This window comes from Hylobates moloch, unplaced genomic scaffold (genome assembly GCF_009828535.3).
Source record: "Hylobates moloch isolate HMO894 unplaced genomic scaffold, HMol_V3 SCAFFOLD_10, whole genome shotgun sequence".
Lineage (NCBI taxonomy): Eukaryota > Metazoa > Chordata > Mammalia > Primates > Hylobatidae > Hylobates > Hylobates moloch.
Genome location: NW_026652285.1, coordinates 93,669,995 through 93,694,692, shown reverse-complemented (window position 1 = coordinate 93,694,692; position 24,698 = coordinate 93,669,995). Strand labels below are relative to the sequence as shown.

Genomic DNA, 24,698 nt, shown 5'->3' with positions numbered 1-24,698 from the left:
TATGCTCAGGAATGGATGACAGGTTAGAGGTTAGAAGCAAGATGGTATTGGTTAGGTCTGATGTCTTTCACTGTCATAATTTATTTAGTTATAATTTTGCAAAGACAGTTACAGCCTCATTCATTTCCTTCACATTAACTACCTTCCATATGTGAACAACTCTTCCAACTGCATGTCTAGCCCACATCTTTGTCGAACTTCAGACTTGAATGTCCATTTGCCTCTTGTCATCTCCATTTAGGAGTGTAGACACATCAAAATTAACATGTCCAAGTGGGAACTCATGATTCTTATCCCTCAAACCGATTCATCTTCCATCCAACCCATCTCAGAAAATGCTACAATTGTCCACCTGACTGCTTAGACAGAAACCTTGCTTCTTTCCTCTCCCTTGTCCCTGACACCTACATGACCAGCCAAATCCTATCAATTCTCTTGCCAAGGTATATTTTGATTAATCTACCACTTTCCATCTCTCTACCTCCTTTTTAACACAGCCCACTGTTCTGTATTCTTTTTTGTGATGGTCAGTCCAGTGTGATCACAAGAGGAGACACAGGAAAGGCTCAGGAAAAAATAATGTTTATTATGCTCACGGGTCCAAAAAACAGTAGGCACAGCACACCACATGGGACCACATGGGAAAGACACGAGGGTAGTCAGGAGACAGAAGACAGGGAGCAAGGGGAAGACTGAGGCCAGAGCCCTTACTGGGGTTTCCATCGGAAAGACAGTGCAGGGTGAACAGTTTAGGATGGACTAGTTTGAGTAATTGCGGAGGGCTTTAAGGTCTAGGGATGGCCCCTAGTTGTCTGGTGACTGGCCCTGATGGGATGTTTAAGGCCAAGTCATATTGCCTCCTGGGGTGTGCAGGGCGGGTGAAGATCTACAGCTCAGGATTGGTTTGTTTGTATATCAAAGGCATGCTTCTAGCTGAGCCCTGGCTATCTCTAAGAACTGGCTAGTCATAGAAGAGGACATTATCTCCCCAGCCAGAGAGGTTTTTGAAGATGTGAAAACGTCATAACATATAGCCAAGAAAAAAACATGTATGCAATACAGCCACCCCTTGGTTTTGGCCATCAGAGTAGTCTACCACCTCACTCTCCACGCTGCTGTCAGCTCTGATCCACCCTCACACCCCAGCACACAGGCAAGCATCTCTGCATGAAGTTAAATCTGGTTATTCTCTGGCTTCCGAGGTGCTTGTGGCTCCTTTCCCTCCCTCCCACGCCTTTCATGGTCTATTTGCCCTGTCCGCCATCCTGTTGCCAACTAGCACCCCTCCTTGGATCCAGCCATGCTGAGGTGAGTGTATTTTTCTTCTTTAATGCTGTCTGTTTAAATACAAGAAGTTTTTTCACCTGTCAGCCTGTTACAGATGCTGCTCCCAAAATAGCCTCATTCCTTCTTATGGTGCTTTTCATCCTTTTCCATCCCTCTTTATCCCTTGGGACTGACTTTACTTTTACCTACACAGTGAGCCTTCCCTGATAACCCACATTGAAGTACTTCCTGGCCTGCTATTCTTCACACAGCACCCCTGCTTTTTTAAGCAGTTTCATGCAGCGATCAGGAAATATCTATGCACCTGCTGTGCACCAATTTTTTTTGCCTGCCTGTGAGTGTGATGGGGCTATGCTGGGGGTAGCTGGGAAGTGGATGAGGCCTAGCTTGTAAACCCAGGGTCATTTTCCCCTCTGAGCAGGGGAATGTGTTCTCAGTATACCAAGGGCATGGAGCTTGGGGATGGGGTGGCTCCTCACAGTCACGAGATGAAAGGTGGGGCGATCAGACTTGGGAGGCAACTGGAGTCCCTGGGAACCATGTACAGGTACTTCCATTGTCTCCCACATCCATGGCAGATAGGGATACCTCCCCTCTGAGCCCCAATGTGGACTTAGCACCCTTCCCAATGCAGGCAGCCTCCTCTATTAACCAAATTGGCCTGATCTGCCACTGCAGGTCTATGCAATTTAAGGTAGAACAGACTCCTCAGCTCTAGTTAGATCATCCTAAATGTATCCTTTTAGAAAGAATTAGGTGGACGTGTAAATTAGTTCAACCATTGTGGAAGACAGTGTGGCGATTCCTCAAGGATCTAGAACCAGAAATACCAGTTGACTCAGCAATCCTATTACTGGGTATATACCCAAAGGATTATAAATAATTCTATAAAGATACATGCACACATATGTTTATTGCAGCACTATTCACAATAGCAAAGACTTGGAACCAACCCAAATGCCCATCAATGATAGACTGGATAAAGAAAATGTGGCACATATACACCATAGAATACTATGCAGCCATAAAAAAAGATGAGTTCATGTCCTTTGCTGGGACATGGATGAAGCTGGAAACCATCATTCTCAGCAAACTAACACAGGAACAGAAAACCAAACACTGCATGTTCTCACTCATAAATGGGAGTTGAACAATGAGAACACAGGGACACAGGGAGGAGAACATCACACACCGGGGCCTGTCAGGGGGTCGGGGGCTAGGGGAGGGATATCATTAGGAGAAATACCTAATGTAGATGATGGTTGCTGGGTGCACCACTATGGCACATGTATACCTATGTAACAAACCTGCACGTTCTGCACATGTATCCCAGAACTTAAAGTATAATAATAATTGAAAAAAAGAATTAGGTAAAATCATTTTTTAAAAACCACATCTCACTCTGAAGTTCATTTATTTAATCTGTTCTTTTTTTCTCCCCTCTTCTTTTTTCCCAGGAGAAAATAATGAATGTCAAAGGAAAAGTAATTCTGTCAACGCTGGTTGTCTCAACTGTGATCGTTTTGGGAATATATCAACAGGCAATTATGAAACATGATGAAGTGATGTGGATGAAAATACTGCTATGATTCTAACCTACTAGTATCATCCGAGTTGCCAGGTTGAATTGAAATTAGGATTAACTAAAACCATAAATAAGGGATTCCACCCTTCCTGAATCCCTAATTCTGGACTGTCTTTAAAATCATTAGCTCTCCCAAATGACTTCTGGCTAACTACTTATCTTCCTTCCTGCCTTGTTCCTAATATCATAATTTTTGTAACAGTAGGCTAGATCCAGAGAAAATGAGATCAAATTAAGCCCAATGTAATTTTAAATAACTTGTATGATCAAATACGGAAATTACCTTAAGAAATTTCCGACAGGAATTCCATGAGAAATCCACCCTGAATTTTGAAATCCTGAAATATTTGCAGAGTTTAAAGGAGTAACTTCAGTTGTTGACTTCTGCTGCAAAATACATGCTGAATTCCTGGTGATTCATTTGTGCCTGGCTAAAATCTTTGAGAGAGTGAGAGAGAGAGAGAGAGAGAGTGTGTGTGTGTGTGTGTGTTTAACTTTGAAAAGCAAAATGAGTTAAGCATTTCTAAGTTTTCAGATTCATCTATGGATTCACCCCAAATACATGAGCTGCCTCTGTGCCTTTTGAAACTACAATGCCTTGGAGATTCCAGCTGGAGAGGCTTCTGACAGCAGTGTTCACAAGCAGCCACAGAAATGCCTGATGCCTTTGACTCAAAAGACTGGAAAAGCTCAGCCTTAAGGTTCAAAAAATCTACTGTACAATTAAGTTGTACAGAGCTATTTTGGTACCATTAATATTTTCATAGTGGAGTGTTTCAGTGGCCCCCAAGTTCAAGATGGCATGGATTAACATTCAAATATCTCCTTTGATTTTTTTTTTTTTTTTTTTTTGAGACAGAGTCTCTCTCTGTCACCTAGGCTGGCATATAGTGGCGCCATATCGGCTCACTGCAATCTCTGCCTTCCAGGTTCAAGCAATTCTCCTGCCTCAGCCTCCTGAGTAGCTGGGACTACAGGCGTATGCCACCACGCCCAGCTAATTTTTGTATTTTTAGTGGAGACAGGGCTTCATCATGTTGGCCAGGCTGGTCTCGAACTCCTGACCTCAAATGATCCACCCGCCTCAGCCTCCCAAAGTGCTGGGATTACAGGCGTGAGCCACTGTGCCCGGCCTCTTTTGATTCTTAAATTCTAAGATTTGATGAGCTAGGAGGACTGTCCTGGTTACTAAAAATGGAACTGTGCCTTTAGATGCATCAGTAGCAGAAGAAATCTCCGAATGCTGGAGCCATTAGTCCCTGCGGTGCTGCACAGATGTAACCACTTCTGGAATGTTGCTTTGTTTCATTCTGCACAACTCATTTTAAGAAAAACATGGCAAACTAGAGTGTGATCAAGTTAAAAGGGTCTGGAAACTAGGTCTTTTGAATTGAGAAAACTGAGGGGATTTAGTTCAAAGAAGAGATGACTCAGAGTTTGGTGTGGGGACCCTGGAACTCTTTAGGCAACTGAGGGCTGAGGACGTTTCCCACTCAGACTCTAGAGCTAGGCTGCCCCTTGGGCAAGTTACTCAGCCACTCTGCTCTTGTTTAGTTTCCCTATCTTTAAAAATTGGAGATAATAGGCTGGGCATGGTGATCACACCTGTAATCCCAACACTTTGGGAGGCCAAAGAGGACACAGATTGCTTGAACCCAGGAGTTCAAGACCAGCCCTGGCAAAATAGCAAGACCCTGTCTCTACAAAAACAAAATTAAAAATTAGCCAGGCATGGTGGTGCACACCTGTAGTCTCAGCTACTCAGGAGGCTGAGGTGGGAGGATCACTTGAGCCTGGGGGGGTTGAGGCTGCAGTGAGCTGTGGTCCTGCCACTGCACTCCAGCCTGGGTGACAGAGTGAGGCGCTGTCTCAAAAAAAAAGTTGGGGGAGGGATTATAACAGTACCCGCCTCATAGGGTTGTTGGGAGAATTAAATAAGTTATTGTGAATAAAGCACTGGGAAGCAATGCCTAGGGCTTAATAAACACTAATAAATGCTAGCTGTCATCCTCCTCCTCCTCTTCCTCATCATCATTTTAGTTCAGGTCACTACAACAAGGTACCACAAGGTGGTTTAAGCAACAGGAATTTAATTCTGTCTGTTCTAGAGGCTGGGGAGTCCAAGATCCCCAGTGAGGGCTCTTCCTGGCTGGCAGATGGCCACCTCCTCCCTGTATCCACATGTGATGGAGAGCAAGTAAGCTACTGCCTCTCCCTCTTCTTGTAAGGACACTAATTCCTTCATGGGGGTCCTACTCCCATGACCTCATCTAAACCTAATTATGTCCCAAAAGCCCCACCTCCAAATATCATCACACTAAGAGCAGGGCCTCCACACATGAATTTTGAAGAGATACAACATTCACTTCATAACAGTCATCATCATCATGATCTGTTCCAGAGGGCAGAACAAGAAAGGAGATTTTGGCAAATAGAAGAGCTCTAGCAGTTGGAAGAGTCCAACAGAAGAACAAGTACCCTTTGGGGTTCCTGCCTGGAGTTGGAATGTCTGCTTGGATAACCTTCAAGCTCTGAGTTTGAACACTTGATTAAATAACTTTGGTGTTTGGAATTGTAGCCAGAGTTGTACGTGCATAACTGAGCCAAAGGCTCAAACGTGCATGTATACACCAGCCTCTCAGAAAGAGGGTTACTTTCTGGGCACCCTCTCTCTGCATGGTAGCCAGAGCAGGTTCTGGCTGCTCTTCAGGCTAATCGTCTGGCACCTGGACTCTGGCCACAACATCCTCTGATGTGCAGAATCCACTTGAACATCTGCAAGAAACTTCAAGGGGAGGAGTTCTTTTTTGTTTTTGTTTTTTTTGCCACTTTACGAATTGGCCACATAATAGCTTGAGGTGAGCTGCGGACACAAACCTTACACAGGTAGGCAGCACTAAGCTAAAATGGATTAAAAATAACTAACTCAAACATGTCAACCAATTAGTAAATAGAAGAATTGACAGTAAAGCGTATTGAAAGAATATCATCTGGGATAGCATTTGATTTCAGGCTGGATGAAAAAATAATCTTCGAATTTTAGAGAAATAGAGGAAGCCTTCAAAATTATGATGAAATATTCATGATGGTGGTGATCATGATAAGAGCTACTTATTGAGGGCATGTGCCAATAAGTAGTTATTGAGGGCATGTGCCAGGACCCTTGCTATGCATTACCTCCGATTCTTTTTGTTTTGTTTTTGTTTTTGTTTTTATTTGAGATGGAGTCTCAGTACTTTGGAAGGCTGAGGCAGGCACATCACTTGAAGTCAGGAGTTCGAGATCAGCCTGACCAACATGGTGAAACCCCGTCTCTACTAAAAATACAAAAATTAGCCAGGCATGGTGGTGTGTGCCTATAGCCCCAGCTACTCAGGAGGCTGAGGCAGGAGAATTGCTTGAACCCAGGAGGCAGAGGTTGCTGTGAGCTGAGATCGTGCCACTGCACTCTAGCCTGGGCCACAGAGCGAGACTCTGTCTCAAAAAAAAAAAAAAAAAGTTCAAGGAGGCAAAAATTATGTTTGGCTTGGAGGAGGATCCACTGTTCTGCATTCATTCACAAATATTTATTGGGTATCCACTACTCAATATTTGTAACTTTTTTCATTTCTTAGAAACCCAGAAGTTGATGACAGCAGTGCTCAGAAGGGCTGGTGGTTTCTGAGCTGGTTTAACAATAGATAAGGCGATCAGACAGTACCAGGCACTGTGCTAGGATCATACCAAGCAAGGCATTGAAAATATGGCATTTGAGTGGAGGCTTAAAGCATGAATACATGTTTAAAAGCCACTGCAATGTGGATATTGCTATGATCATTGTGCTGTTGAAGGATTCTGGAGAGGAGGGTAAGGAGAAGGGTTGTTGAGGAGATATGAAAAGTCGGTGAACCTGAATCTATAAATCCATGGCCTGAGTGCCAGGTAGGGTTCTGAGTGCTAGGCTGCAGCACTTGTAGGGGCTTAAGAGTCTCACTGCCTTCATTAGTTAAAGAAATGCTTTTTGGGGCTGTTCTACAGAAGACTCTGAGTTGGCCATGGCATTAGGCTCTGCAGTTGATGCTTTTTTCTCTGGAGGAAGATAAATCCTGGGGGAAGGATGTCTGGGCCACGGCATTTCCATCCTTTCAGGGCCTTCGTCATCACCAGGCACCTGAGTAGGTGGTAGGAGAGGACCCATCTCTGCAATGGAGAGCTGTCTTCTTTTTTAAAAAACAAACAAACAAAAAAAACAAAACAGAATTTGAGGCCAGGCGTGGTGACTCACACCTGTAATCCCAGCACTTTGGGAGGCCAACGGGGGTGGATCTCTTGAGCTCAGGAGTTTGAGACCAGCCTGGGCAACATGACAAAACCCTGTTTCTACAATACACACACACACAAACACACAATTTGAGATTTTGCAGAAAACGTCTCCCCTTGAGATCCTGACGTGGAAATTTCCAGCCTCCTGATGTCATTGGTTATGTCTCAAAGGTAGAAACCGGGAAGCAGCTAAAACCCAGGCTCTTAGCTCAGCCCCGGGCTCAGTGATAATGGTTACAAAATCGTCTTTCTCAGAATTAGAAGTAACACGATATGTTTTTATTTCTCTTTTGCTTTTAGCCCAGAAGGCTCTTTCTTGTGGATATATCACTCAAAATAAGTGCTTTGAATTCTAGATTTCTAGGGGATGTTTCCCACAGCCACTCTGGCACCCCCTACAGTCTGTTCTTCACATGGCAACCAGACATGGTGTTCGGCCAAAGTCGGAGTGATGGGTGGGTGGATCCCTGGGGATCTGGAATGTTATTTCTGCAGCTTCCGTAGACTTATCTGTATAGAACCATGGGTTGTATCTTGCCCTCAGTTCTCCTCAAAGTTCTCTTAAGTAGTGTCATTTGGGGAACATTCCTGTCTTGCTGATAGAAAGTATCTGGAGAGATATTGTCTATTATTCTGCCCTTTAAATGTTATATAAAGACCCATGCAAGAAATTGCTCTAAGAATAAACATCAGGAAAAAAATTTGAGCCGCTTGAGAAACTAGTGTGTATCATTAAAATTTTCTTTTCTTATTTTTTGAAAAGAAAATAAGAGCCATCTAAACCTTTATATTTCCAATGGTTGGGTTGGTTGTCAGAAAGCTCAGAGCAAAGTATTGCACTTAACTGCTTGTACTTACCCCAGCCTTCATTTCTGATATAATTTATCCCCTGGTGTGAAATCCTGGCTTTTATGCCCACATGTCATGTGACCTTGGAAATTTGCTGAAATCCACCCATCCAGTATCTCAGTTCTGAAATGAAAGTAAAGGTGAAACTTTTCTTTGGGATGACTGAGGTCATGTGAAAATATATACCTGGGTGACTAAATCAATGTACTTCTTTCTGTTCTCTCTTGTGTTTTTTATTCTTGTGTTGTTTTTCTGTTTATTGTACCTATGTATTGGAAGCCATCTCAAACACTTCCAAGAGTTAATAGGCTTTAAAACAGGTTTCATAATATTATGTCTGTTCATGAGTTACCTCACCACCGTATTTGTCTATTGGACTTTCCTCTTTCCCCATCCTCCAGAAGGCCCCCACCTTTTCTTTTCTTTCTTTTCTTTTTATTTTTGTTTAATTTTCTGAGACGGAGTCTTGCTCTTTCGCCCAGGCTGGAGTGCAGTGGTGCCATCTTGGCTCACGGCAACCTCCTTCTCCTGGGTTCAAGCAATACTCCCGCCTCTGCCTCCTGAGTAGCTGGGATTACAGGCACCTGCCACCACGCCCGGCTAATTTTTTGTATTTTTAGTAGAGATGGGGTTTCACTGTGTTGGCCAGGCTGGTCTTGAACACCTGACCTCAGGTGACCAGCTGGCCTTAGCCTCCCAAAGTATTGGGATTACAGGCGTGAGCCACCGTGCCTGACCCCCCACGTTGAAGAGACTTTCACAATGAATGAGAGCGTGGAAACTTTCTCAAATGGGTGGCTACCGTGGCTTCTAAGTAGTTTCCTGAACTTCTTGCTCAGCCACCCTCAGATTTCCTGAGGCTGTTACTGCTAACCTTTGGGCAACCCGAATTTTTCTCTAGACTTTTACAACAATCTGAATTCTGCTGGTTTTAGCTAAAGAAACATGGAAACATGCATTGGTTTTTCATGAAGCCTATAACTTGTTACAGTCATTTTCAACTCATAAAGCTCTTTTATGTATGCTATTTCATTCAGTCTTCAAAATTACCTTCATGGTAGGTCTGTTATTAGTATTATTAACTATACTTTTTGGAGGAGAATGTCAAAATTCAGAGAGGGAAAATGTCCTATCACAGTCACACAGCCAGTAAGTGGCAGATCTAGAACTCAGGTTTATGCATTAATACCACCCCCACTCCAGCCCCTTTTTCCCTTCTCTTCCTCTAGGGCCCCCAGGATGAGCTGAGGGCTGGGGGCTACCCAAGGGAGGAGAGATTGAGGGAGCTTCAGGTCTGTTCTCTCTCGTTCAGCTAGAGTGTCTCATTTCTGTCTGTTTTATAAATTGGCATTTTAAGTTTTTTTATTTTTTTAAAGTAATGGCTATAGAAAGAATTTGGAAACCCTAAGTTTGGGGACACCACATTTTGTAAAAATATTTGTAACCTTTTTCATTTCTTAGAAACCCAGAAGTTGATGACAGCAGTGCTCAGAAGGGCTGGTGGTTTCTGAGCTGGTTTAACAATGGGTAAGGCGATCAGACAGCCGTCAGTGTTTGCCCATCCACCTGGTGCTTGCAGAGGGTCCACACACAATGGTTTCATGTTCATGACCTTCTCAGTCACTCATCTTTCTTGCTTATTGAAATTATATGAAGAATATTTTGTGAGTGGGACTAGGACATTTGAGGGTTGGTTTTGTTTTTGAGACAGGGTCTCGCTGTCACTCACGCTGGAGTGCAGTGGTGCAAACATAGCTCACTGCAGCTTCAAACTCCTGGGCTCAAGTGATCCTCCCGCCTCAGCCTCCCGAGTAGCTAGACTACAGGCATGCACTAACACATCCAGATAAATAAGTTTTTTGTTTTGTTTTGTTTTGTTTCAGTTAACTTGGGGGCTGAGGCTTGGGCTGAAGTTTATTTATTTATTTTTATTTTTTGAGATGGAGTTTTGCTCTTATTGCCCAGGCTGGAGTGCAATGGCGTGGTCTCAGCTCACTACAACCTCCACCTCCTGGGTTCAAGTGATCCTCCTGCCTCAGCCTCCCAAGTAGCTGGGGATTACAGGTGCCCGCCACCACACCTGGCTAATTTTTGTATTTTTAGTAGAGACAGGGTTTCATCATGTTGGCCAGGCTGGTCTCTGACTCCTGACAGGTGATCTGCCCACCTTGGCCTCCCAAATTGCTGAGATTATAGGCATGAGCCACCATGCCTGGCCTGGGCTAAAGTTTAGATTGCAGGAAAGACAATCATAAACTAAAATGTTCTTAGAAGAATTGTCTTATCAAGTTTCCCTCACCCCCCCTGAAATAACCTGAGGGTTGCTGGGTCATTAAATTGTTAACTGTGCTGACTTGGAAGGGTAATGAGTTGAGTACTCCATCTTTTCATCAAAAATATGTCTTTGTGAATAAAGCTTAGCGCCTAGAGCCTTTTTCTGGTCAGTTCACTTAGTGCATGCATAATCTGCCTTGGAACACATTTCCACAAGATATTCACCAGTTCTCTGACCACCACAGTCTCCTTCCCTGCCTTACCTGGTTTACTTTCCCTTTGTGCTTAGGATCCACAATTATCAACAAGGGGAAGAAGGCATAGACAAAGAAAAAGGAAGACAGGAGACCAAAGAAAGGAAAATGACACAACAGAGCTTCGGCTACGGGACTGGTTTAATCCAAAGTAAGAAAAGTGGCCTCACTCCCTGTGCAGCAAATCCATGGCCCTGCAGGGGGTGGTGTGATAGTGGAGGCAACAGGGCCATTGAAAACACTCCTGATTTGGGAGAAAGAGCCTTAGCATATTAGACCTTTAACAGTAGACATATGTATATGTGCATCTATTTGATTGTAATGTAAAGTATATTTCTCACTGTGAGTTATGGTCAAAAACACTGTGCTAGGCATTGTGTTAGGGAGAGGAGACAGGAGAAATCAATCAACATGGTCGTATTTGAGAAGTTCATGGTCTTATGGGGTCGTTACTGTAAAACTATTATTTGCCTGGATTGGTAGGAGGCAGGATCAACCGGAAGGATGTGGTTCTGGGAATGAGGACATGGAAGCTGTCCAGGGTGACTTTGAGACCTGAGAGACTGGTGGGTGGCGGTGCCATTGGCCAGAAAAGGGACTGGAGGAGACACAGGCCTCAGAGCTGGGGGAGGTGGGGACCTCCATTAGGAATGCATGTGGATGCAGGTGCTTATGGGACATCTGGACAGAGTCACAGGGTGCTCCTGAGCTTGGCATATGGTATGTGCTGGAGATGTGCAATGAGGTATCATCAGAGTAATCAGGAGAGAATGGCATCATTTTTTTTAATTTAATTTTTAATTTTCATTCATTTTGAGACGGGGTCTTGCTCTGTCACCCAGGCTGGAGCGCAGTGGTGCAATCGTGGCTCACTGCAGCCTTGACCTCCCAGGCTTAGCCTCCTGAGTAAGGAGGCTTGGTGTGCACCACCACGGCCAGCTAATTTTTAATTCTTTTGTAGAGACAGGGTCTTACTATGTTGTCCAGGTTGCTCTTGAACTCCTGGGCTTAAGTGAGCCTCCCACCTTGGCCTCCCAAAGTGCTGGGATTACAGGTGTGAGCCACCATGCCCAGCCTGAAAATAGCATCTATCCCATTGTGAAGGAGCTTGGGCTCTGGAAAGACTGAATATGTTCTGGCAAGTTCTCTTATTGTTTGGGGATAATGGATCCATGCCAGTGTGGAGGGATGGGAATTTTGGCTTCCCATATGTCATTTGATGATCTGCACAACAGGGTAGGCATCTCTGAAATGCTAAACCACTCATAGAAATGTGAGAAGATGGAAGCACTGTTGCTTTGATAAAGCCCCTTAGATGGGGGAATGAGACTCCCCCAGGGACAGGCTAGATGGGCCAGAGATGGTCCCCAAAGGCCCTTCTAAGGAGAATGGGGCAATTTTACTGTGGCACTTGTGCTTTGCTGAGCAGGACTTGGGAGGTGGGGCTGGGGCTGAATGATTGGGGGCAGAGAGGAGGGACAGACCACAGTCACCAGCTTTCACCCTCTTCACTCTTCCCCTTGCATGGCTTCATCTCCAGATGAATAGGGAGCAGATATTTATTTTTAATATATCTTATCTTATCCTTTATTTATTTATTTATTTGAGACAGGACCTCATTCTGCCACCAGGCTGGAGTGCAGTGGCACAATCATGGCTCACTGTAGCCTCCACCACCCAGGCTTAAGCGATCCTCCCACCTCAGCCTCCCAAGCAGCTGGGACTACAGGCATGTGCCACCAGGCCTGGCCAATTTTTGTATTTTTTGCAGAGACGGGGTCTTGCCATGTTGCCCAGGCTGGTCTTGAACTCCTGGTTTCAAGTGGTCCCCTGCCTCGGCCTCCCAAAGTGCTAGGATTACAGGCATGAGCCACTGCTTCTGGACACAAGCAGATTATTTAAAGAATGTTGGTTTGAAGTGGCACCAAATTTAAGTCTTCTCAGGGCATCTAAGTATATTTCTTGCATAAATGAATGATTAGATGAAGGAATGGATGAACAAATAAATACACTTTGTATAAATGTATCCTTTTTGGCTCACGCCTGTAATCTTAGCACTTTGGGAGGCCGAGACAGGTGGATTGCCTGAGCTCAGGTGTTCAAGACCAGCCTGGGCAATATGGTGAAACCCCATCTCTATTGCAAAACAAAAAATCAGCTGGGAGTGGTTGTGGGCGCCTGTAATCTCAGTTACTCAGGAGGCTGAGGCATGAGAATTGCTTAAACCCAGGAGGCAGAGGTTGCAGTGAGCCAAGATCATGCCACTGCACTCCAGCCTGGGCAACAAAGCGAAACTCTGCCTCAAAAAAAAAAAAAAAAAAGTATCCTTTTCTGTAAACTACCTAAAACCACAGTATATTGTGCATATTTCCATATCAATGTCACTTTGCTTCCATGACACCACATCCTCATTTGTGACCATCTCCCTAGAGAGGCAGCTCACTCTTCCCAGCTGTCAGGGATTAGAGTTTATAGGAGCTAAGTCCAGCATCCTCTTCTCTGTTCTTTATATACTTTTTTTTTTGAGATGGAGTCTCACTTTGTCGCCCAGGCTGGAGTGCAGTGGCGCGATCTCGGCTCACTGCAAGCTCTGCCTCCCGGGTTCATGCCATTCTCCTGCCTCAGCCTCCCAAGTAGCTGGGACTACAGGTACCCACCACTGCGCCCGGCTAAGTTTTTTGTATTTTTAGTAGAGATGGGGTTTCATTGTGTTAGCCAGGATGGTCTCAATCTCCTGACCTGGTGATCTGCCTGCCTCAGCCTCCCAAAGTGCTGGGATTACAGGCGTGAGCCACCACGCCCAGCTTATACACCGTTTTCCAATGTGCTCTCATCCATTTTCATGGCATTAGGTACCATTAGTGAGATTAGATACCATCCTACATTTAAATCTTTAGCCCAGATTTTGCCTTTGAGCTGTGACTTGTGTCTACCTGCCTGCCTGACATCTCTGCATGTCTCACATGGCCAGAATGGATTTCTCAATTTCACCCCACCCTTGTTCTCCTCATTTCCCATCCCAGTAAATGGCTCAAGACACACAGTCTGGGAGACCTTTTCCTCTGTCTACCTCACAGTCTAATTCATTAGCATGTTCTGTCAATTCCTCCTCCGAAATCCTTTCCACTTCATCCCCTTCTCTCCACTCGACAGCCGCCATGCCAACCCTGTTCATGTTGCCATCAGCTTTTCTCTGCGTCCTTGTCTAGCCAGCCTGCTGTTGCTTAGAGGGAATTCAGTCAATAATGATTGTGTTGGACGCAGTGGCTCATGCCTGTAATTCCAGCACTTTGGGAGGCTGAGGCAGGAGGATCGCTTGTGTCCAGAAGTTCAAGACTAGCCTGGGCAACTTAGTGAAGCCCTGTCTCTTCAAAAAAATAAAAAATTAGCTAGATGCAGTGGCGCATGCCTGTAGTCCCAGCTACTCAGGAGGCTAAGGTGGGAGGATCGCCTGTATTCCACATCTTTTTTTAACCTACTCCATGATTCATAGAATTTTAATGCTTCCGGCTGGGCATGGTAGCTCATGCCTGTAATCCCAGCACTTCGGGAGGCCGAGGTGGGTGGATCACCTGAGGTCAGGAGTTCAAGACCAGCCTGACCAATATGCAAAACCCAGTCTCTACTAAAAATACAAAATTAGCCAGGTGTGGTGACCCATGCCTGTAATCCCAGCTACTCACGAGGCTGAGGCAGGAGAATCACTTGAACCCGGGAGGCAGAGGTTGCAGTGAGCCAAGATTGCGCCATTGCACTCCAGCGCTCCAGTCTGGGCAACAAGAGCGAAACTCCGTCTGAAAAAAAAAAAAAAAGAATTTTAACTCTTCTTCTACCCACCCCTTGGGTACCAAAATGTGCCATAAATAAATATATAAAATTTAAAAGCTGTCAATAACCTAGGGAGGTGTGTGATTTGGTTAGGGGGCCCTTTTATTTTGGGGGAAGCTTTTGTGGAACTCCTCACACTGGCGTCACACCGTTGCATGTCCATGTGGAAGGAAAGCATCTGAGCAGCTCTTTCCTGGCACTTTTTCCTTTCTTTTTTGTGCCCCATCTTTGTGATCTTGGACTTCTCTGGCAGTTGCCATTATCAAAGACTAGCTTTTCACATGTGTGAGCTGCCCTCCGTCACTTCTTTTTTGGGGGGTTTTGTGGGTTTTGATGACTAAGACTCCTTGATGCAGCAGTTCATCCAGGAAGCTGATCTTGATCTCATTCTCCCTCTGCCCCCCTCTCCCCAGCTGCCTGCATTTTCAGGCTGTTGTGTGGCTTTGTAGTCAGGGTCACTGACCTGTTGGAATTGTCAGTGGAATCAAATAATTAACAGCTGGGAAATAGAATATTTTAATTTTTAATTCAACATTAATTTTTAATGTTGCTACTTTTTCTTCCGGCTTGAAGGAATCCAAATAACTAAACTGGACTCTGGTTTTCTGACTCATTCCTTCTAGAAGACCTGGACTGAGTGATCATGCGGTTGAGGAGTGTGTAACAGGCGGACCACCTGTTGGGACTGCGAGATTCTCAAGGGGAAGGACTGGGTCTCATTTCTCCCATCTCAGTGCTTAGCAGGATGACCTGGTATAGAGCAGGGAACTGGGAAATGTGGGTCGGGGGATCAGGCACCCCATTTGGGTCTTTTATATAAATTAAATGGCAAAAGGCTCCATACCCTTCTCCTTCTTTCCTACCCTCCACTTTATCTGCAAAATGGGAATGATGATATCACCCACTTCATAGAATGGTCATGAAGATCAAATGAGAGAATGAAAGTCAAGCACTTAGCCTCTGGTGCACAATAAGTATTAAATAAGTATACCTATTCCTCCTTTTCCTTTTTTAAAAATAATATTACCAACTGTCCAGCTTATACACAGTTATAAGACTTAGCTAGTGGGCTATGTTAGAGCTACTAAAAGATCTTTGACAAGCTAAAACTAAGATGCAATGAATGAGGTGTAACGAATAAGAGAGTTCTAAGTTCAGAAATGGTTACAGAAGTATAAGATAGCTATGTGGGTGTTTTTTGGTTTTTGGTTTCTGGTTTGCAATCTCGTCATTCAACAAAGATGGGAGTTTTATAGAACTAAAAGCACCATGCAAGCTACTAAAAAGAACAACAAAAAAGGCTCATCATTTCTCAGTCTGAATTGACAAAAATGCCAATGCAAATAAAAATGGTTACTTTTTATTTTATTTTGTTTCTTTCTTTCTTTATTTCGAGATGGAGTTCCACTCTTGTTGCCCTGGCTGGAGTGCAGTGGCACGATTTTGGCTCACTGCAACCTCTGCCTCCTGAGTTCAAGCAATTCTCCTGCCTCAACCTCCCAAGTAGCTGGGATTACAGGTGTGCACCACCACGCCTGGCTAATTTTGTATTTTTTTAGTAGAGACAGGGTTTCACCATGTTGGCTAGGCTGGTCTTGAACTCCTGATCTCAAATGATCCACCTGCCTTGGCCTCCTAAAGTGCTGGGATTACAGGCATGAGCCACCGCGCCCGGCTTATTTTTTAAGTGGAAATAGGGTTACCTTTAGATCTGGACAAACCTGGGTTTTAACCCCAACTTCATCAGCAGAGGAAAGAAAAGGCATATAAGAAATAGTGTACGTGGTAGTTCAGCTCAGAGCATGGACTCCAGAGTCAGATGATCTTGTTTCAATCCCGGCTTTAACCCCTACTAGCTGTGCAATCTCAGGCAAGTTGTTTGACTTCTCTGTGCTATTTTCTTCACTGATAAAATGGGAATCAAAATAGCACCTACCTCAGAAGGGTGAGCCCTTTGCACAGTGCTTGGTCCCAAAGGAATTGCTCAGTGTGTGTTAGCTGGCATCATTAGTGACCAGATGTTTGGCCTTGGACAAGATAGTAAGCTGCTCTGAGACTTGGTTTTCTTACCTGGACCATGAACATGATACATTGCAGGGCTGTTGCAGAGACTAAATGAGAAAGTGTATGTGGTGGGTGCCTGGCACAGATTGGTGCAGAGTGCACAGTAGCTTCTTTCATGATTGAAGGAAACCAAGGGCAACTGTGTCTTCCATGCAGCAGGCGTACCTGGGGTGCTGAGGGCAGAGCTAAGTCTTAGAGTTTGAGACTCCAGACAAGATGAGGTGAACCAGGAGAGCACCCTGAAAGTGTTTCACCTGTCTGCCATCTGGACAAACCTGGAGCAATTTCAGCGTTAGGGATGAAATGTAGGAAGCAGGCCAGTTCCAGCTGTGGTGGAATCTGGGAAGGAGACCAGATGTGAGGCCTGCGGCTGGGGTGGGAGGGCAGAGTCACCTCAAGAACTACAGGGTGCAGCATTTGGGGACAAGGGACCGGAGGCCTGAGAGGAGAGTCTACTGAGGCCCCTTTTCCACTCTGAGGCTGGGATGAGGCAGGGGATGACCCAGCTGTACTCATCAGCCTCGCTGTGGGAAAAACCCAACTTTGCTGATGGGTAGGGCGGTTCTGTGAAAACCCAGGCCTCCACTGGCCGTGCGGGCTCAAGTTATTTGCTAACCTCTCCCTGACAGCCTCACCAGGGCCACAGCAGTGCAGCCAGCAGGGATCACCAGGACTTTGCCCCAGTCACTTGCCTTCCTGGGGTTGAACCAAGATGCTGCCCACAGTGAATCCAGTAAAGTAGAAGCAAATGCCAAGCAGGGTGCCAGGCCCATACTGGGGTTTGAATCTAAATGACCCTGTGCCAGTCTCTGCTTCCCAATGGGGAAAATGCAGCCACCTCCTGCGCCAATAGGGAGTCAGAGCCTCCCCCTGCCTGGAGCTCCACTCTCATGCTGGGGCCCCTGCGGCTCTGTGCTTTCTGCATTTACCCTTCAGGGCTTCAGGGTTTTGTGCTTTGTTATAGCTTCCTGTGTTTGTGTTGGCCTTGCCAAGTCCCGTTCAAGCTCTCTGAGCACAGCAAAGCGCCCTCCCTCTCACCCCTTTTGTGTTCCTAGTAAAGAGGCTCCTGGTCTAAGGAGAAGGTCCTTGCCAGAAACCTAGGCTCCAGTCTTGGCCTTGCTGGGCCTCTGTCAAGTGCCTTCCTTTCTGGCGCCTTTGTCTCCTTGTTTGTAAAGTGAGCAGTAACATCAGAATCCCTTTAATCTGGGGCCCTTTTTGGCCAATGACCAGGTTCCCACCCAGATATCTCTTCTAGCAAAAGGCAAATGGAAACAGCTTTTTCTCTTTTGAATCTAATGTCACTCTCTCATCCGCCTGTATCAAGGCTTAGGATCTCCTTAGGATCAGATGACATCCACAGGGATAAATAACACCCAAAGGTGCGACTAGTAGCCTAGGAAGGGGCTGGGAAAGTAGGGAAAGGGATTTAGAAGTAGGAAGAGAAAAAATAAAGTAGAAGAGGTAAGAAGGTATGAGATGTAGAGATAAGAGCCTCATAAGGGCCCCCCAAAATAGCCCTCAGAGGGTTGGGCGCAGTGGCTCACACCTGTAATCCTGGCACTTTGGGAGGCTGAGGCTGGTGGATCACCTGAGGTCAGGAGTTCAAGAGCAGCCTGGCCAACATGGTGAAACCCCATCACTACTAAAAATACAAAAATTAGCCAGGCGTGGTGGGGCACGCTTATAATCCCAGCTACTTGAGAGGCTGAGGCAGGAGGATCACTTGAACCTAGGAGGCAGAGACTACAGTGAGCCAAGATCCCGCCAGTGCACTCCAGCCTGGGTGACAGAGTGGGATCTGTCTTAGAAAAAAAAAAAAAAAAAGCCCTCAGAGGCACCTGAGCCAAAGCCTCCTCTTCCTCACCCAGAAGATGCTACCCCTGCAAATGGCACACCTCCCAGCCAAGTGTTTGGGGTTAGGCTACAGTCAGGATTCAAGGACAGTCCCTGCAGATCATAGCTGACCCCCCTTATCGTTGGACAGTCTCTGCCCCACAATGGCAAAGCTGCCCTGACTCAGAGAACTCTATGTTTTATCACCAGGAAACACCCAGAGGTTGTGACAGTGACCAGATGGAAGGCGCCGGTTGTACAAAAAAGCCATCCTAGGAAATTATTATGCCAAACAGAAAATTACCGTGGAGCTGATGGTTTTTGCTATTGGAAGGTAGGTGTCACTGATAAAACTGTCCTTGACTGTTTCTTGTTCCACTGTCAAAACATTTGTGTGGAGACTCCTGAACTGATGGAGGCCAGCCATGATTTTTTGATTTATTAGATAGGAGAGCGTTTTCGTGGAACTGGTACAGTCTCCTTTCTGCTGAGGCCCTAAAATGCTGAGAACAAAATAATAGTAGGTAAGTCCACTCATTCCTACCTCAAAATGAGGGCCTTGGGTTGCAGGAAAACATGTCTGCTCCACCCACCAAGCCCAGGATCAACAGCATACCCACAACCACCTCCTCCCTGACCACCATGGCTTCCTTTAGAAATTCCACAAGTGCTAGCTGCTAGACAGCCCAGAGTGCATCATTCTTTTTCCTATGCTCTACGGCCCGGGACCAACTACAGAGAGATTTATAGCAGGTTCTAGGTGCAGAGTGACCTAAGCACAGTGGCTTTCCACACTGGAACACAGCTGACCACTCTTCCATGGGTTCCTCAGATCACTTCTACTTTTTCTCTCATGGAGGATTTGGCCCTAGAAGATTTGCTGGTCAGAGCTTGCTCTTCCAAAGGTTGGATAGGCTCCAGTTTCAACTTCCTTGTTCAGAACATATGATGCAGAAAAACTACAATTATTCTTACTTGAAAGTTCTAGCTCTAGGCCGGGTGCGGTGGGTCATGCCTGTAATCCCAGCACTTTGGGAGGCCGAGGTGGGTGGATCACGAGGTCAGGAGATCGAGACCATCCTAGCTAACGCGGTGAAACTCCATCTCTACTAAAAATACAAAAAATTAGCTGGGCGTGGTGGCACATGCCTGTAGTCTCAGCTACTTGGGAGGCTGAGGCAGGAGAATCCCTTGAACCTGGGAGGCGGAGGTTGCAGTGAGCCGAGATCGCGCCCCTGGGTGACAGAGCGAGACTGTCTCAAAAAAAAAAAAAAAAAGGAAAAGAAAAGAAAGAAAGTTCTAGCTCTAATATTAGTTATTAAAGATAATCCATTTTGCTTTTTTTGGAGATTTTCCTTTTTTTTTCAAAATAAAACTAAAAGTCCAATTTTCCGTTTCTTTTTTCTGCCCTCTGGGCCTTTCCCTCTGTATCTCTTCTGAAGAAGTTTCATGGAAAGTCGATTCCTTTGCCTTGTATAAAGAGAGTTGAAGGCTCAGGTTGATCTGAGCTTTGCCAAGGTGGGGCTTAAAAGAGAGCTCTGTAAAGATCTGATAGTTCTCCAAAGATAACCTTCCCCAACCCAGAGCCCAGCAGCTATTACTGTTCTGTCATTAACAATACCAATCAAGTTCTAATGTCACTGAATGTGCTGATCCTAGGGACCTATGTGGTCTCTCTAACACAGAAAGGTGACTGTGGAGTTTTGACATGTTTACTAGAAGAAGCTGTACTCATATAGGTTGGAAGCCACCTAATTAGATTAGGTGAACCACCCAGCTCACCTAATCCTTTGGCACAAAACGGGATAACCCAGCCACGTTGCAGATTGATTTGATCCTGGTGTTTCCAAAAAGAACAAAACATTGCCCAATGCCCCACAATGGCTTCAGCCATCCAATTCCAATTCTGCACAACTAAACTGTAAACTGCACATCGTGGTGAAAGCACTCTGCCCTCAGCTCTGAGACAAGGGAGGACTGTTTGTACTCAGCAGCAATAAATTTTTACAAGTGGATTTGTACTTTTAGGAGGTGTAATGTTTGGTTTGTTTTCAAGCAACAATGCATGGAGCCAACTGCAGTGCTTTAATCTCTAAACAATGTGAAACCTCACAATTAATCTCTCCTGTACTCAACCCCACCTCACCCCACCCCAGTATTGTTTCCCAAGATTTAGGGCACAATAGATTTTTCTCGAAGTCCCAGAATACTGAAGGATTTCCTGGCCACTAGCCACAGAGCCACACTGAAGTCCCTTTTTATATTCCTCAGATATATTCTCTTCATTTAAAAAATCAATACTATAAACCCTTGGATTACCACATGCCAACATTAAAAGCACACTTTATTTTGGTAACAAATAAAGGGAATCCAAGCAGCAACAAAAAGCGAAAAGAAGTGCCATTCATTATTACTCACAAAACAGCATGATTGGCCAGTAGTGTGATCAGCACGTTAAATTCAATCCACATGTGTTTAGGGTTTGGCCAAGTTGTATTAAGCCATCTGGCTTATTCTTCCTCTTCCTGGTAATCTCCATAGCATAGCTTCACAAATAGTCTATAGCTTGGGCTTACAGAAGACACCAATAAAATGTTTTTCTTTTCTTCTTTTTTTTTTTGAGATGGAGTCTTGCTCTGTTGCCTAGGCTGGAGTGCAGTGGCACCATCTCAGCTCACTGCAACTTCTGCCTCGGGTTCCAGCAATTCTCCTGCCTTAGCCTCCCAAGCAGCTGGGACTACAGGTGCGAGCCACCACGCCCAGCTAATTTTTGTATTTTTAGTAGAGATGGGGTTTCATCATATTGGCCAGGCTGGTCTCAAACTCCTGACCTTGTGATCCACCTGCCTCAGCCTCCCAAAGTGCTGGGATTACAGGCGTGAGCCACCGTGCCTGGCAATGGGAGACGGCATGCAATGCTTTTCAAATGAATAGATAAATAGTTAAAATACCACTAAATACCTACTAGAATGGCCAAAATTCAAAACACTGACAACACCAAATGCTGACAAGGATGGGGAGCAACAGGAACACTTATTCATTGCTGGTAGGAATGCAAAATGGTACAGCCACTTTGGAAGACAATTTGGCAGTTTCTTACAAAACTAAATATACTCTTACCACACGATCCAGCAATCGTGCTCCTTGGTATTCACCCAAATGAGTTAAAAACTTATGTCTACACAAAAACCTGCACATGGATATTTACAGAAGCTTTACTTCATAATTGACAAAACTTGAAAGCAACCAAGATGTCCTTTGGTAGGTGAATAGAAAAATGAACTAAGTCACATCCAGACAATGGAATATTATTCCATGCTAAAAATAAATGAGCTATCAAGTCATGAAAAGATACGTTACTAAGTAAAAGAAGCCACACTGAAAAGGCTACATGCTGTGTGCTTATATGACATTCTGGAAAAGGTAAAACTACAGAGACAGTAAAAAGGTCCGTGATTGTTCAGGATTGTTCGGGGAGGCAGGGATTAATGAACAAAGCTCAGAGAATTTTTAGGGCAGTGATGCTATTTTGTATGATACTATAATGGTGGATACATGTCATTATACTTTTGTTAAACCCTTAGAATGTACCACACCAAGAGTGAACCCTAATGTAAACTATGGATGTTGGGTGATAGTGATATGTCAGTGTAGCTTCATCGATTGTAACAAATGTATCACTCTGGTGCAGGGATGTTGATAGCGGAGGGGTGGGGCTGTGCAAATGTGGGAGCAGGAGGTGTATGGGAACTCTGTACTTTTGGCGCAATTTTTCTGTGAACATAAAACTTCTCTAAAAAAAAAGTCCTTATTTTTCCTTTTTTTAATTTCTTTTAATTTTTTTATCTTCTCTTTTCATCTGTGTTTACTCAGCCACCAAATGTGGCTTACTGCTAACATAGTCCTTTTTTTAAGATAAAGAAAAACTAGTTAAAATAAGGTTAAATCAGAAGTTGCTCATTCTAGTATTTGGATGGACTAGTATTTTGGATGATGCTGTGTGGACAATGGATTGGTGTATTAAGTGACTAGTGGGAGGCTCATAGGATAACTATGTAACATGAAAGCAGATCTAGATCTCATAACTCATTCTGTGTATCACAGAGGACAAGAGAGTGCTGCTGTTTCGGCTTAATGCATCCCCAATAGATCCAAGGGTCACATCACCCTTGTATCTCGTCTGGCAGTAGCAACATTGGGGTTTATGTTAGGGCTTTTGAATGGAGCTCAAGAACTAGTACCACCTTTGACTGTCCAAAATCTGAACCAGTTGGTAAATTGGACAAAGGGGTAAGGAATTCCGGCAGAGGGTGGTAAATACTACCTTCATTATAGTTAAAGCTGACATTGAAGAATGTGGCTTATATCTGCAAGCCCTGGGCCTCCTAAATATTTAACCCCCAAAGTTAGAAAGACTTAAGCATCCAGGCACCTACAGGCCTCTGGATGTGAGAATAGATCCTGTACTAAGCTTCCTGTAAAACCCACAGCAGTTGAGAACACATGCTCTCTTGGACTGGCTGGCTCCTAAGAGCCAGAGGAGAGAAAGGATAGGGTAGTGCATGTCTAGTTCTAGTTGCTCTTCCAAAATTGGCAGTCAGATAAGTCATTCCAGCTCCCCACGGACTGAGTGACTGAATGGTGGAGAGTAGCCAGGGTATTACACTAACATGAAAACACACCTGGGGTGGGAAGAAATCATTCTCCTACTAACCATAAAATATAGACAAGATGATTATAACAGCATGTGGTTTCTTTCAGGAATCCCAGAGGGTAAATGTTTTGCTTTTCTTCTTTGTTTCAGATATAATGAGCATTAATTGGAGGAGTTCATAACATCTGCTAATAGGTACTTCATGGTCGGCCACAAAGTCATATTTTACATCATGGTGGATGATGTCTCCAAGGTGCTGTTTATAGAGCTGGGTCCTCTGCATTCCTTCAAAGTGTTTGAGGTCAAGCGAGAGAAGAGGTGGCAAGACATCAGCAAAATGCGTATGAAGATCACTGGGGAGCACATCTTGGCCCACATCCAACACGAGGTCAACTTCCTCTTCTGCATGGATGTGGACCAGGTCTTCCAAGACCATTTTGGGGTGGAGACCCTAGGCCAGTCAGTGGCTCAGCTACAGGCCTGGCGGTACAAGGCAGATCCCAATGACTTTACCTAGGAGAGGCGGAAAGAGTCAGCAGCATACATTCCATTTGGCCGGGGGATTTTTATTACCATGCAGCCATTTTTGGAGGAACACCCATTCAGGTTCTCAACATCACCCAGGAGTGCTTTAAGGGAATCCTCTTGGACAAGAAAAATGACATAGAAGCCGAGTGGCATGATGAAAGCCACCTAAACAAGTATTTCCTTCTCAACAAACCCTCTAAAATCTTATCCTTAAAATACTGCTGGGATTATCATATAGGCCTGCCTTCAGATATTAAAACTGTCAAGCGATCGTGGCAGACAAAAGAGTGTAATTTGGTTAGAAATAACGTCTGGCTTCAAATTGTGCCAGTAAATTTCTGAATTTGAGAGAGAAGTATTCTGGCTACTTCCTCAGAAAAGTAACACTTAATTTTAACGTCAAAAAATACTAATGAAACACCAACATGGCAAAAACATACCATTCCTCCTTGTAACTTGGGGCTTTGTAATGTGGAAGAATGAATCTAGGGTAATCAGGTATAAATTCCCAGTGATTTCTTATCTATTCTGGGTTTGGGGAAAATACTATCAACTGAACCAAAAAGAACTTGTCGTAGGCAGAGATAAAGCCAGAAACACTCTACACATGCCAGATAACATCTGGAGAAAAGGGTGCTAAGGGAAGCGTTTGGCAGCAAGATATGATTGTAAGGGGTTGTCCCTTGAGTTCAATGTCTGCCTATTTCTGATGGGTCTAAAGCAACATGGAGTTACTGTGCAGCAGAGCTCTCAGTAAAGACATCATTTGCCTTGGCAATCCTCAAAAGGCTTCAATAGCAGATTGCTTCAGGCCATCTGTAGTCCGTCCTTTTCCCATCTGATGTTGCTTGGCTTCTGTGAGAAAGATTGGTGGAGTGTCCCAGTAGATATCATGGTGGTGCGTGATCAGAGTCCCAAGGAACCTGAATGAGCCAAGGTGCCCAGCATGAAGTCAAAACAAAGCCTCAACGTGAGTTTGCCATGAAATAGCAAAGAGAGAGTGGAAGAGAGGAGCCAATCACTGTGGGGCAGTGCCACTCTGAGGGCATTTAGGGTATGGAGTTAGTGCTTAAATACATCACAGAACCAGGTACTGAATGGGACGAAGTGTGGGTGATTTCCAATCTCGTTGACCCTATGTTCAGGGACTTGAACGGAAGATGTTTCTTGTGTTGCCTAAGTGGTATTCAGTCTACCAGACTCTGCAGCTTGCATCTTCAAATCCTTAGCAAAGAGATGT

At 44.7% G+C, this 24,698-nt stretch overlaps 1 protein-coding gene across 1 annotated transcript; it reads left to right on the top strand.

Moving 5' to 3' along the window:
- The first annotated feature begins 2,753 nt into the window (after positions 1-2,753).
- On the top strand, positions 2,754-23,800 carry GGTA1 (glycoprotein alpha-galactosyltransferase 1 (inactive)). Its single transcript, XM_058445922.1, is given in 10 exon segments — positions 2,754-2,806; positions 2,808-2,828; positions 7,475-7,516; positions 9,485-9,550; positions 10,587-10,642; positions 10,645-10,702; positions 18,487-18,531; positions 18,533-18,610; positions 23,081-23,484; positions 23,487-23,800. Coding segments are annotated over 10 exon segments (1,137 nt in total).
- The last annotated feature ends 898 nt before the right edge of the window (positions 23,801-24,698 follow it).